The sequence below is a fragment of the Garra rufa genome, chromosome 19 (genome assembly GCF_049309525.1).
Source record: "Garra rufa chromosome 19, GarRuf1.0, whole genome shotgun sequence".
NCBI classification, from domain to species: domain Eukaryota; kingdom Metazoa; phylum Chordata; class Actinopteri; order Cypriniformes; family Cyprinidae; genus Garra; species Garra rufa.
In genome coordinates, this window is record NC_133379.1 from 27057642 (window position 1) to 27071245 (window position 13604).

Sequence of the window (13604 nt, forward strand, 5' to 3'; positions counted from 1 at the left end):
ACAACTCCTCCTCGTCTTCTTCCATGATGTCCGAGAGATCCGAGCCTCGACTGCTCTCAGTATGATACTCTTCGCTGTGACTGTAATGAGACTGTGAAATGTAGATTGTGAGAGAAGATACACAAGCTAATATACCAAACCTAAGCATTCAACGCTGACATTTGCCTCTTACGCCTGTTGTTGTATGGTAAGGCAATCATTTCAACTGCCATACCTGCCTGCCCAGCTCTGAGCCCCTAAGGAAGTCATCCACAGATGCTCCTCTTCTGCGGGCCTGATAGCTTTCCTCATCCTCTTCCTCATCTGAATTTTGAGAGTGGAAGCCCTGGCTTCTCCTCTCCATCTGAATATATTACAGTGCTTTCAGAAATCTTAATAAAGAAATCTGACAGTTATGCTGAGGTTGAGTACTGACAACATACCTAATCTTCTGTATGTATGTTCAATAACTCTTTAAAAGAGTTCTCATTTGTACATATTAACCCTAGAATGCATAAAGGGTCAAAACTGACCCGGTAGGGTGTTATTTGTTTTGTTTTGTTTTTTCAGTAAAAAGATTTGAATAATTTATATATTATACATTTCTCATAAATGTTGTATGTTAAGCCTCAGCAAAAATATGCATACTTGTCACTGATTAAAAAAAACGACCCCAAGTCTTTGAAAAGGGGGTCAAAATGACCAAAATGTATTCCTATGGAGGTCTATCTCACAGTGACAACAATAATAATAATAATAATAATAATAATAATAATAATAATAATAATGCTTTTGTATAATAACAAGGTTTTTTTTCTACTCACAAAATTACTAAAAATAAAACATTTATAGATTTATTTATAGATCTGTTAAAAAATCTATAAATAAAATAATCTATAAATAAAATGTCAGCAAATTCTCACATAAACACATTTTAGTTATACTTTGTAATCTTTAAATACTTTGTCTTATTGTACATATACACAGAAAAGAACAAATGAACATTACTGAAACATTTAAACTTGTATGTAATCAAATTATTAATACTGCAAGTATAAAATCTTTTAATTTTAAAGTTTAATTACACTTAATATAGTTCACCCCAAAAATGAATATTCTGTAATCATTTAATCAAATTCATGTAGTTCCAAATCCAAAAGACTTCAGTTAATCTGTCCCTCCATTGAAAGTCCAGGTAACCAAAACTTATAATATCCAACAAGGTCTTAAAGAGTAGTTTAATCCAATACTTGAGAAGAGATATTATTGTTTTATATGATGAATTTTCTTTTTTGGGTGAACTATCCTTTTAAAGATAAAAAAAATTCTATATAAAAATGATTAAAATCTAAATAAAAATATAAATAAAAAGAGATGAAGAAAAAGAAGAAATTCAGATGGAAAAAACATTGACTTTAATATGGGTCGTTTTGACCTCCATTATTTATGTCAAGTTTTGGATCATGCATTCTAGGGTTAAGTTTGATTTGCATCTACTTTATATAACATGCTTTATGCTGACTTGACTCACCCGTCCAGTCTCTGCAGCCACTCGTTGGGCTGCCTCTCGGGCAATAGCCTTGGCCACAGTGTCAGGAATTAGCGTACCCCTGGGCTGGGGGAGGATCCTTTGAGGTGACGGGGAGCGGCGGTTCGGGCAGGCCGGGGCATCCAGGGTGTGTCCATGTGGCAGGCCTGTGGGCATGCCTGATGGGGAGCAGCCAGGCTCCCATGGCTGAGGTGGGCCCCCTCCATGATGAAGCATTCCTGGCCCTGGCTCTTTGGTTTCCAGCTCTCTGGCACTTAGTGGTCTTTGGGATGGGGGAAGGGGCAGTTGGGGAATGTGAGGCTGGGGCATCGGGATAGCTGGCTGAGGCTGGAGCATGGGGATGGCCGGCTGGGGTGGTGGCAGGGCCATGGGCTGTTGGGGCTGAGGCATAGGCATGGGTGGCTGGGGTTGGGGTTGGGGCATGGGCATGGACTGGGGTTGAGGCTGGGGCATTGGGATGGTGGGCTGGGGTTGAGGAATGGGGTGTGGTGGTAAAGGCTGGAGGTGGGGTGGAGAGGGCTGTGTGGGATGGGGCATATGATGGGGAAGGAGATGAGATGGGGGCTGGTTGGGGCGAACAGGGAGGGGCTGGAGATGGCTAGGTGGTTGGGATCCAGGGTGAGGGGGAAGGATCCGCATTTGGGGATGAGGAGGCATTGGTTGAGACTGCTGGGGCGGGAGAGGCGATTGCATGTGGTGAGAAGGGGGAAGGGCTTTAGGAAGAGGCACCAGCAGGTGGTTTGGAATGACTGCGACATGGGAGTCTTGAGATTCCCCTTGTGCTGATAAAGTCCTGACAATAACCTCACGGGCCTCCAAGCACTGGAGACGGTTCAATTCTACGGCCACATAGTCTGCCATTGGATACAACACCTCAGCGATCTGAAACAGCATTAGAATTAGTATAAAGATGCTGTTAAAATGAGTTATTCATTGCATTTTAACAAGTGAAATTCTGTAATTTAAATAGGGGACAACAGACTACATGTCTACATGTGAAATATGGTAAATACGGTCCTGTTATGGGGGTGATTTACTGTTGCATGAAGGAAGTGGAAATCATGACTGTATAAATAATTGTGATGCCTTTGGTGCATAGACTGAAGCTAATGATCAACGGACTTTCCTGCAGGACAATCATCCCAAAGTAAACATTAAAATCTACTTAAGGTTGGTTCAGGGATCAGTCATAGTATGGTCTTGAGTGGCCTGTTCAGTCTCCAGATTTAATTCTCATTGAAAATAGTTGGTTGAATTTGAATAAAGCAGTGGAAATGTGAAAACCAAAGATTATCAGTGATCTGAAAGCTTTTTCAGGTGAGGAATGTGCCAGGAGACAGTAGAGAGGTGACAGAAGCTTCTAAGCATGCCCAAATGTTTATTGGTGATTTTAAAGAATAAAAGATTTTCCCCCAATTTAGACTTTTAGGGATTAAATAATTTTGAACATGAACGTTTAGAGCTTTTTTTCCCCATTATTCACCAACATACATTCTCAAAATTACTCAAATGTGTATTAATAAACTTTCTCTAATAGTGTACTGATGCCTTTGTTAAACTGTTTTTGCAAAATTTTGTTCTCTGCAGCAAAATGTCTTGCAGGATAAGGGGGTTGAGTAATTTTGATTGCAACTGTAAAAATTCCTAAAACCACAAGAAAAACTGAATTCAGGTTTTTAGAATCACACACTCCACCAACAGAGGGCACCAGTATCGGTTTTTGATATAAATAGGTTGTGATGACTCTTTTTTAGCCTTCATGCAGTCAAGAACTGTTCTGTCACATAAACGTCACCAGATATGTCTGCTGATGCATGTGCATCCTTACCCTCTGACCCTTAGTGCACACTGCATAGCCAATGACATTTGCACCATTGGAGGTTCCCAAGGGTGTCATTGGAGGAGGCTTCCAACGGACTTGGAGGACCCCCGGAGCATGTCCACACTGGACCTGGACTTCATGAGGAGGCATAGGGGGCCCTGAGGAGGGACAGATAACCACCAATTAGTTACAGTAACACACTTGACATTCTATACGTTATGTTAAGAAAGGATTGTTCACTGGATTCATTTACTTGTGTACAGTGATATGGTCATTCCAACAGCTTCACAGCTGAATAATAGAATAAGGGCAAACATTAATTCAAAGCATCTGAGCATTTCAGCTAATTAATTAATTTAATTAGCCTCACTAAACCCATTTCTGTTGCCTTTGACTATTTTAAGTGAAGTGCTAATCAGAACAATAAAAATAGCTGTGTTCTCTGTTAATTAATTCAAATCTTAATTAACATTCTGCTGAACTAACTTGGCTGTACAGTTTAGGCCATGTTCTTAACCTTTACGATTAATATTTTTGTACCAAGTCACATGATTCCCTTTATCAGTGTTACCAGCAACTGCTGCTGATTTTACCTTAGTTGTGAAAGTGTTTTCACAGTCTGTATTGAATGTGATGCAATGAAAAGATTGTACTGCAAAATATTCAAGTATGTGCAGCGCATTTTACGGAGGACTGTTTCTTGAACCTGAACCCTACAATGCCGGCTGTGCACTATGAAGTGGAGCAATTTCAACTTTGCAAGGACAGTTTGGCACTTCTGACTCAGCCTGTAAGTACGTTTTTATATTTAAAGAATTTGCTACTGGCTATTTATTTAGTTTTGAGCAGTGTCAACGAGTAGTGCTGCTTGCTTGTCGTTTCTATGATTACAAATGTAGACATTGGCTGGATCTGAAATTGCCCCATACCCTCGTTCACTATTCCCTACATTATTCCACTCATACAGTACACTTAAAGGAGTGAATGAAGGAGGGGGAGTGAATTCGGACACTAAGTGCCACTTTTGCAAAGTTTGCTTGCTGTTTAATAATCATTTGAAATGGGCAGTTCCAGTAGTGAGATTAAAGGATTAATCTTGAACTCTGTCACGGAGTTTAATTCATTGTAAATTAAATTATAATTTAATTTACAATGAATTTGTACCTGTGTTGTATTATGCTGTATTACACCGTTGATGAGTGCGTTGTAAAATGATGGATGATTCAGCTGCGGGCGCCATCTTCTGGCGAGATGCAGGAATTCATTTGGTGCACGACTCTCACATTGCATTATGGGTTATCTCTAGCTGTTAAGTGTACATCGGTTTTACACTCGTTTTTGCAGTGCATTGTGGGATTGAATGAGTGCACTCAAGAATGTCCACTATGGTTTTTTAAAAATGGCTGTCCCCTCAAATAGTGCCCTATTTAAGGGTATAGGGGGCGATTTCGAATACAGCCATGGTGTTATGTTTACGCGGTGATACGCAACACATAAAAAGACCGTATGAGTCATCAGTAATTATATCCTCACTGGATGCAACAAATGCATATTTTATAATGGGTTTTATTGTTTTTGTCTTGTCGCGGCGGGACAGGGCATCACAACATGGTAAGGGGTGTAACATTTCTGTCACACGCCTGAAGTATTTGGCCAATCACAAAGCACTGGATAGCTAGCTAATAAGAGCACACCCCACTTTTCAGAATGATGAGCTTAATGAGCTGTAAAAATTGACGTGTTTCAGAAAGGCAGGGCAGAGAGGAACAAAAATAATGTACAGTATGTGGAACATAATGTGTTTTTGAACTTCAAACCATGTAAACACATTGAATTACACCAAATACACAAAAATAATGTTTATATAACCCCTTTAAATGAATTATTAAAAAACAGCATTATCAGAAAGACACCTTATAAATGAAATACAGTCAAATTAATCAGAAATTAATCAAACTAAAGTAAAATCGTTTAATATTGGTGCAATGTCTTAAAGGAAACACTGGATATTAAGACTTCTATGGCTTAATATAATGTCAATTCTCTTACTAAAATATGTAGTGGAAACCCTATGAGGGATGCACGTTATTTTAAAAATCCACATTCTTTTATACATATTTTGGACTATAGGGATGCCATTATTTTGATGATGATAAATGGTTGCACTCAGTGAGCTACTGGTGCTACCTGTTGCTATTTTTACGGCAACACAACTCAGAATACATAATTTGGGAATGTAATTTTCAGTCAAAGGCCAACAAGAGAAGCGATGGAAGTCTTCACTGCTTTTCCTAGCGAAGATGCCTGTGGATGAATAAAACTTTCTAGACCTGCGTCTTTGTTCTCTCTACTTTAGCCCTGATGCGTTTGAGGGTTTTAGTAGACCACAGCTACTAAAAAAGCTTGTTGGGAAAAATCGATAGTAGCTCTTTCGGTAGCTGTGGTCATTGTATCAGTTTTTCATTTTCCGAGTTGTGTTGTGGTAAAAATAGCAACAGGTAGAGTCAGTAGCTCACCGAGTGCAACCATTTCATGTCATTGAAATAATTGTGTCCCCCATAGTTCAAAATATGTGTAAAACGATGTGGATTTTTTAAATTATGTAAATCTTTCATGGGTTTTCTACTACATATTCTAGCCATTCAAATCCCAATACCTGGGGTTCCCTTTAATAATTTTAGAGTTGAATCTCACCTGCAGCTTGGGTGCAGAACTCCACCCCAGCCTCTCTCTTCTCTCTCTGTTCCAGAGGCATGTGCCAGGGCACCTGGTGAGGTTTGGCCAACACTTTTACTTTGTACACTGTGGCGGCCTTCAGGTTCACAAAACGCAGTTTGTAAGAGCACGGCTTTACCACAGCATGCTCCACACCATCTAAGTACACAACATGGGCGTAGTTACTATTACTGGGTAGCCATGAAAGTTCAGCTGAGTCACGTAAAATATCATCCATGCGCAGGCCGGTGGGTGCCACCACAACATTGCGGCCCACCAGCAGGGTGCAGCGCAACTCATCGGAGAGCCCCCTGTCCGTCACGCTCTGTACCGACACGCGGTATGTGCAGGCAGCCAGGTCCAGCTTTTCGAGAAGCAATTTGGTCCTTCCTGTAAATGGCACAGAGGAACGTACTTCCCCATCCACTAAGATATTGTAGCCATTGATGTTGCCCCAGCCAAGGGGCACTAGAGGCGCTTCCCAGGCCACTATCACACTTCTTGCCAGCTGTTTGATCAGGTTGATCTTCCTGGGGTAAGGCACGATGTCGTCACCCAGCTCCTCTCCATCTAGAGTGCCTGTCCCGTTGCTGCAGCGGCCGAGGGCGTCGCTGCTAAGGCTGTCCAGAGGAGCGCCTCCATCAATGGTCGCCAAGGTCAGACAGCTCTGCTCCAGCCTGCCCTGCTCCTCTCCACCCTCGATAGCTGGCTTTTCCTTGTCCTGGACAAACTCTACAAAATTAGAGGGAACCAGGCCACGCTGGCCATCCAATAGCTCTCCTGGAACAAACAGAAATAGACAGATCTCATAAGCTGCAGCAGATCTCATTACATAAAATGTAATTGTGATGCATTTTGTAAGCATGCCATTTTAATACATGCTGCCAGGTGATGCCTACTGACTAAATACACTGTTACTGTTACAAAAAAAAATGATATATTGATATTTTCTGGAATTTTGTCGATAACAATAATTGTGTTATTGTGCTGGTATTTTGGCAGGTTTAGGATTGCTGTGGACAGCTGAATCCCAAAGTTTTTGATATTCTTCATATTCTGTGTGGTGGTTAGTTTGCAATTTTTCCAGTAAGTTTAAGTACCTATATAAGGCCAATTTGTTCTGACCTAATTAAATGTATGAATCATCTTTTGTGTCAATTTCTTACATTTAATCTATAAATTCAAATAGTACGACACTATAGGGGTGGTGTTACCAATCAGAAGAAATCAGTATCAACAAAATTTGTGTTTGCAAAGCAGAGGTGGCACAAAATCTGCATCTGAAGTGGCATTTAGATGCATTTACACAGATTTAATGATGGACATCAATGCATTAAACCTACAGTTACAAACGCATAATAAATGTTTAAAATGAGTCATTGAGTCACTCATTCAAACGATTCATTCAAACGGCTGATTGATTCAGTAACAAAACACCATTGTGTGTTGCTCAGATCTGCAAAACAGTTCTGCTGTGGCTGAAACTATTTTTATTGTCGAAATACATCAAAAACAAGAACTGCTTTGTCTAAAATGTAAGTCACTTAATATTAACTTCTTGTTTATTGAGCTGTTCATCAAATCAAAATCACATTTGCAATCGTGCTGATATATGGAGAAAAATATCACTCCTTTGAATGATATTAATTATATCATACAATATAAATATAAAAGACTCATTAAAGTCAATACGGGGGCATTTTTGTCCCCTTATTTTGAAATTTGGGGGAATTCTGAATGTATTTTAATAGACTAAATCACCCATGAAAGCATGACCATTATAGTGTATGAGTACACTCTCTGGGTCTGTTTTTGTTCGTTTTTTTTTTTTTTTTTTTTTTGCAATATGCTCGATAATGTCAAATTGCGTATCGTTTAAATAACAATTTTAATAATATCTTAAACTATATATATATATCGCACACCCCTTTTTGTCTATATCAATTATTTATGACCATTAGCAAATACATTTTGGGGATTTTTTTTTTTCTGTTTTTATTCAATGTAGATTCTTAATTTATTCTCCAATAATAATTACATCTCTCCTGTCCAATCAATTACCTTCATAAAATCCATCATCGTCCATGTTCCCATATACGTACAAATACTTCCCTGCCACAAGAGGGAGCTCTGCTTCTGGATGCTCATTAGGTCCATCATAGGGATTATAACTGACAAAAAGATCAGAGAGTGAGAGGAAAAGAAAACAAAGAAAAGAGTGAAATACAAACACACACATATATACATATGTATATAAGTGTGTGTGTTATATAAGAGTTCACTACCTGTATCGGGCAGTGCAGAGGCGGACCTGGCCTGTGTATTTTGTTTTGGACCTCGGAGCTGGGCTCACCTCATCATCCATCTACAGACAGTGTAAATGAGCAAACACACTTGATTTGGATCTTTAAATTTCACATTGAACATCCTAACATGAATGTGCTATGCCAGGGTTTGTGAGAGATATCATTACATAACAGCCATTTATTTCCACTCCAGCTCCCAATGTGCACAATGCATGGATGTGTTCATGGATGATTTGATTCATGTATGATTAAGTGCACAGAGCAGATGATTATTACCTATTTGCATTGATGCCAATCTCATAGCCATGGAAAATACAGTATAAGGCTGAAATGTGTAGTTTCAATGGTGGTGATAGCATCACCAAAATGAACTGCAAAAACAGTCAGTGTTTTTTGTGATGGTTGAGCTGGCTGAGCTGGCTTTTTTTTTTGATAGCAGCATCGAGTCATGATGTAGACACAATGCCAAAATCAGCATAAAAATCACACTTTACCTTTATTTATTGAATTATTTTTTTTACTCTATACTTTGAGCTTCAAATGTCTCAGTGGAATAGTGGATTGAGTTTTCACATAAACAACTAACTTTCTTTCCTAAAGCATCAGACAAACTTCAACATCTGATATGAGGTCATTTGCAGATCTAATTATAGGGAGAGAGACCAATTATAAAAGCATGAAATGAGCACATTTCTTTTCTTCTGAGTAAAATACAGACAGATAAACAGATACTGCTATCCGCTCGCGGCAACCGGTTAACCGAATGATCACAGTGTAGCTGTGACGCATGACAAACCTCTGAGAGGGATGCTTGCATGGGGCTGCTGGAGCGACTCTGGGTTTGGGCGGTGGGTTTGACCGACAGCTGCTCTGGCTTTTCTCTCTTGTGCTGCTGTACTACTACGGGCAGTTCTGAGACCAGTGGAGATCCGTCAGATCTCTCATCACCTGAAAGCATGAGTTATAATGGAAATCAATGACTTTGATCACTGAAAAATAGGATGGATCTGAACAAATGGGTCAAGATAATGGAAAAAATTATAATATTAAGCAGATGAAAAGGCAATTAAGAGAAAGAGATTCATTTAAAATGAAAGGAATTAAAGTGATGTGTTAAAATGGATGTTTTACTTATTCACGCATGTATTATTTCTAACTATAAAAATATTAACACATCTGTTATTTAAAAAATAAAATATTTATTTAATATATCACTAGAGGTTAATGTATAATTTTATATAATTACCGGGGTTCAAGTGCTTTAAGACATTTAATCAAATATGGAAAAATACATTACATATTGCTTAGCAAGCCTGTAGCTACCTAAATCAACGATTGAAAAAAAAAGCATTTTTGGCAAATCCAGGTAATTTACCATAGAAATATTATGTTTTTAATGTTGAATGTGAATGTAAACACTGTTAACTTTGAATGCTTGTTTAGAACCACCTGTTGCATGTGCTCAGCAGGTTTCGTAAAGTTTTGAGTTTTCCTTTAGGCTTTATAGGATTTCAGGTAAATTTGGACAGGCTTTTTCTGACCCTGTTATAGCTTCTTAAAGAGTAAAGTTCGACATTGTTTTGATAATTATTGACCTAGAGAGTCCAGAGAATTGTACAGCAGTGCTTTTTTAGCGAAAAACAAATAGTGTGTGTATGTGTGAAAAACTGCATAATGTGCAATCGCCAGTTTTAAAAAAAATTCTCACTGACCTTTTTTCACAGTTTCGTTCTGATTGGCCTCTGTTAACTTTGTCTAATAGGTGCTCAAACTTCATTGGCCAAAAAATTTTTTTTTTTGAGATATGCAAATGTCCTTATAGACACTTGTGGCACTTTGCACCACGGCAGTGCACAGGAATTTTCATGTGGATAGGACAAATGGTTGCCTAGTAATAGCCATATCTATGATTTTTTTTCCCTCTTACAGCGCCACTAAGTGGCCGAGCTCTGCAATTTTTATTCTGTGACCTCAGTTTGAGCTCTTACATAAGTGTTCTGAATTTGGCGAAGATATCTCATTCCGTTCAGGAGTTAGAGGCATTTTACTAAAAGTTAAATTGACCCTGCCCCTTTCAAACGTTCTAGCATCTCTTTGCGATGGAGGGTTGAAAGTTCAACTTTTTTTGATAATTATTGATATTCACATTTGAGAGAATATTCCTGCACTGGTTTTGTTCTGAGTGGGCAAAAAACCTAGGACTAGTTCTCAAAAGTGAAGGTTTTTCAAAAAAAAAAAAAAAAAAAAACCTGAACATTTTGCATCCAAGGCATTTTTTTTTCCACTGTGAGCTAAGGATTCCAACAACATAAGACATTTGAGCCTGCAACTGATGGTTTAGGAGTTATGAGCGATTTCATACTTTAGATCGCTGTAGTGCCCCTGTCAGGCCAATTGGGGCGAGCCTTGGTGACGTCGTAGGCGGTGTGAGTACAACCATCCCTCCAAGTTTCAAGTCTCTATGACTTACGGTTTGGCTGATCCTTGGCCCTTCTAACCATTACAATAGGGTTTTGGTGCTACACGCTTGAACAGTCAAAAGGCAGAAAGAACCTGAAAGGACGTTTTTATTTAAATTAGAGGCATTTTACGGAATGCCAGAAATTCTATAAAGGTGTTATAAAAACTGCTCACAACATTCAGAAATGTCGGTGGTTCATGTGGGGTAAAATACACCTCAACTGTTTGAAAAATGCTTCACTCACTTTTTTCGGCCTGGCGCTGCAGGCTGTTGTATTTGTTGCACAAGTTTTTCTCCTGTGAGTCAGTGTTGAGCGTATCCTCCGCGTCTGACCCCAGGTGATATTTCTCCAGCTCTTTCGACAAAATATTGCACTGCTTACTCTGTGTCCGGCATTTCTTCTCTAAGTCATGAACCTTGACCTTTGAGAGTTGGGGAAGGAATATACAAGAAAGAAATGCACAAAACAATGAATTCAAATCATTGATATCATAAATAAGAATTAAAAAGGCAGAAGAAGTAGACTGAATTGTAGCAGTAGTTCTTAATTGGTTTTGCTTTAGGAACCAGCAATATGCAAAAGTATTAGCATGACATGGCTGAAAAGGAAAACTGACAATTTTGTAAATGCATATACAGCAGCAGTGTGATTTACCAGCCAACAAATACTGAGAAAAATACTGTATTATTAGCAAAATCCCTGCTATTAGACCTATGACCCAGCATTACATAAATTTGCAACAAAATGCTGTAATGTTTGATTGGATGCACAGCCTGTGACAATAACATCATGTTATGGGAATTGTTTTCCCTTTTTAGAAGCCTATTTATTCTGATATCCTAAGGGGCCATTGTCATGACACATTTTTGTGTTTGCGTGAGACAGAGCAGTGAAACGGAAAAAAAATGCCTTAGTCGCAATTTTCAAAATTAAACCTTTTTTTAGGGATGCGTGTGACTAGTCGACCAAATAATACTGCTGCTAGTTGACACTGGAAATACTAGTCATTTAGATTAAATCTTTTTTGTTTTATATTTTGACAAAACTACATGTTAATGTTACATCTTTAAATAATACATCAAATAATACAAAACAAAATCATTTAATTTTTCAGAAAAATGCCCACTCGAAAGATGAGAAGGTGAGGGTGTATTTTGACTTTAAAAGCAGGAAGGTTGTGTGAAACTTTGTGATGTCAAACTGTCATATAACAATTAGGATTGCTTATGGGTTATTCTACTGCCGGTTATGAGTGAAAATAGCCTCTTGATATGAAATTTTATACAGGCTTAAAGATTTTAAAAGCTGGTTAATATGATTAAGTTTAATTTACAGTGATCATAATGCAAGTAAAGTACATTGCATATGTGACTTTGGACCACAAAACCAGTCATAAGGGTCAGTTTCTTGAAATTGAAAACTGAAAGCAGAATAAATAAGCTTTCCATTGATGATCAAAAATTAAGTTTTGATATATTTACGGTAGGAAATTTACTAAATTTTTTTCATGGAACATGATCTTTACTTTATATCCTAATTATTTTTGGCATAAAAGAAAAATGTATCATTTTGACCCATACAATGTATTTTTGGCTATTGCTACAAATATACCTGTGCTACTTACGACTGATTTTGTGGTCCAGTGTCACATATATTTTTCAGCAAAATTCAGTATGGGATGGGTTTCATAGAATAACCAGGCTTTTCAAATAGACTGCATACAAAACGTACAAAATACAAAATCTCTGTTTAAATACAAATGCAAATTAGTTGTGGCACACATCCCTAGTTTTAACTTGTGAACCCTGTTTTTACAACGCTGTATCATGCATGAGACACTAAAAAAAAAATGCTTTTTAGTGGCAAAGGCATTAGAGGTTTAAATAACCTCTGTGTGTGTGTGTGTGTGTGTGTGTGTGTGTGTGTGTGTGTGTGTGTGTGTGTGTGTGTGTGTGTGTGTGTGTGTGTGTGTGTGTGTGTGTGTGTGTGTGTGTGTGTGTGTGTTTAAGTGTATTATCTAACCAGACCTTAATACTGATACAGTCACATAATTTCACCAGGTCCTAGTTTTACCCCAACAACAAGAGACCTGATGCAACAGCCTGTCACAGTCACAGGGAAACTTCATTTTGTTTGTTAAACTCTTTAGAAGCAAGAATTCACAGTCCACACAGATGAGTGTAGCAGCAGAGATACTCAAAAGACACAATAATGCACTGATGTTAAAGGGACAACTTTCCCAAAAGTGAAAATTCTTTACTTCTCTCTTAATGTTGTTCATAACTTAAATTTCACATAAAGCCATGACTATGGTCTCAAAAATTGAAATGCACAGTATAAGTCACAATGACCACTTTTATGATGCGTTTATATTGTTTTTGTCCTATTTGAAGCTGGAAAGCCTCAATGTATCTATAAGGATAAAAATATGAATCAATTCATCCAGTGTTTTTCAATTTTTGTTCAATGGAAGAAAGTCAAAATGGTTTGAAACAAGCAAATTATGACAAAAATGCTTATTCCTGGGTGAATTATTCTTCATTCTTCATGTCTCATATGAGAAAAAAATCTCTGAGTGAGTGAATGTGTGTACCTGCATTTTGTCCATATGGCTCTGTTTAAACACAAAAGGAAAAAAATATATAAATCAGAATGACAAGGGTCAGAGATGAAAAATATCACAAAACAAATCAAATATTCAACTATGGAAAAAGGGATAAACTGAACGGCTTAAAAAAAATTGCAAGGTATAAAAAAACAATATTAAAGAT

General features: G+C 38.0%; 1 protein-coding gene across 1 annotated transcript in view; it reads right to left on the reverse strand.

Annotated features, from left to right (window-relative positions):
- The window catches only part of rimbp2a (RIMS binding protein 2a), a 56081-nt gene that overhangs the window by 1734 nt on the left and 40743 nt on the right, over positions 1 to 13604 (reverse strand). Inside the window, exons 7-15 of the mRNA XM_073824016.1 lie at positions 13427 to 13447; positions 11077 to 11254; positions 9168 to 9319; positions 8351 to 8430; positions 8127 to 8236; positions 6045 to 6845; positions 3357 to 3508; positions 1511 to 2410; positions 3 to 91 (exon numbers count right to left, since the gene is read on the reverse strand). Coding sequence (XP_073680117.1) covers positions 3 to 91; positions 1511 to 2410; positions 3357 to 3508; positions 6045 to 6845; positions 8127 to 8236; positions 8351 to 8430; positions 9168 to 9319; positions 11077 to 11254; positions 13427 to 13447 — 2483 coding nt within the window. The remainder of the gene's footprint in view (positions 1 to 2; positions 92 to 1510; positions 2411 to 3356; positions 3509 to 6044; positions 6846 to 8126; positions 8237 to 8350; positions 8431 to 9167; positions 9320 to 11076; positions 11255 to 13426; positions 13448 to 13604) is intronic.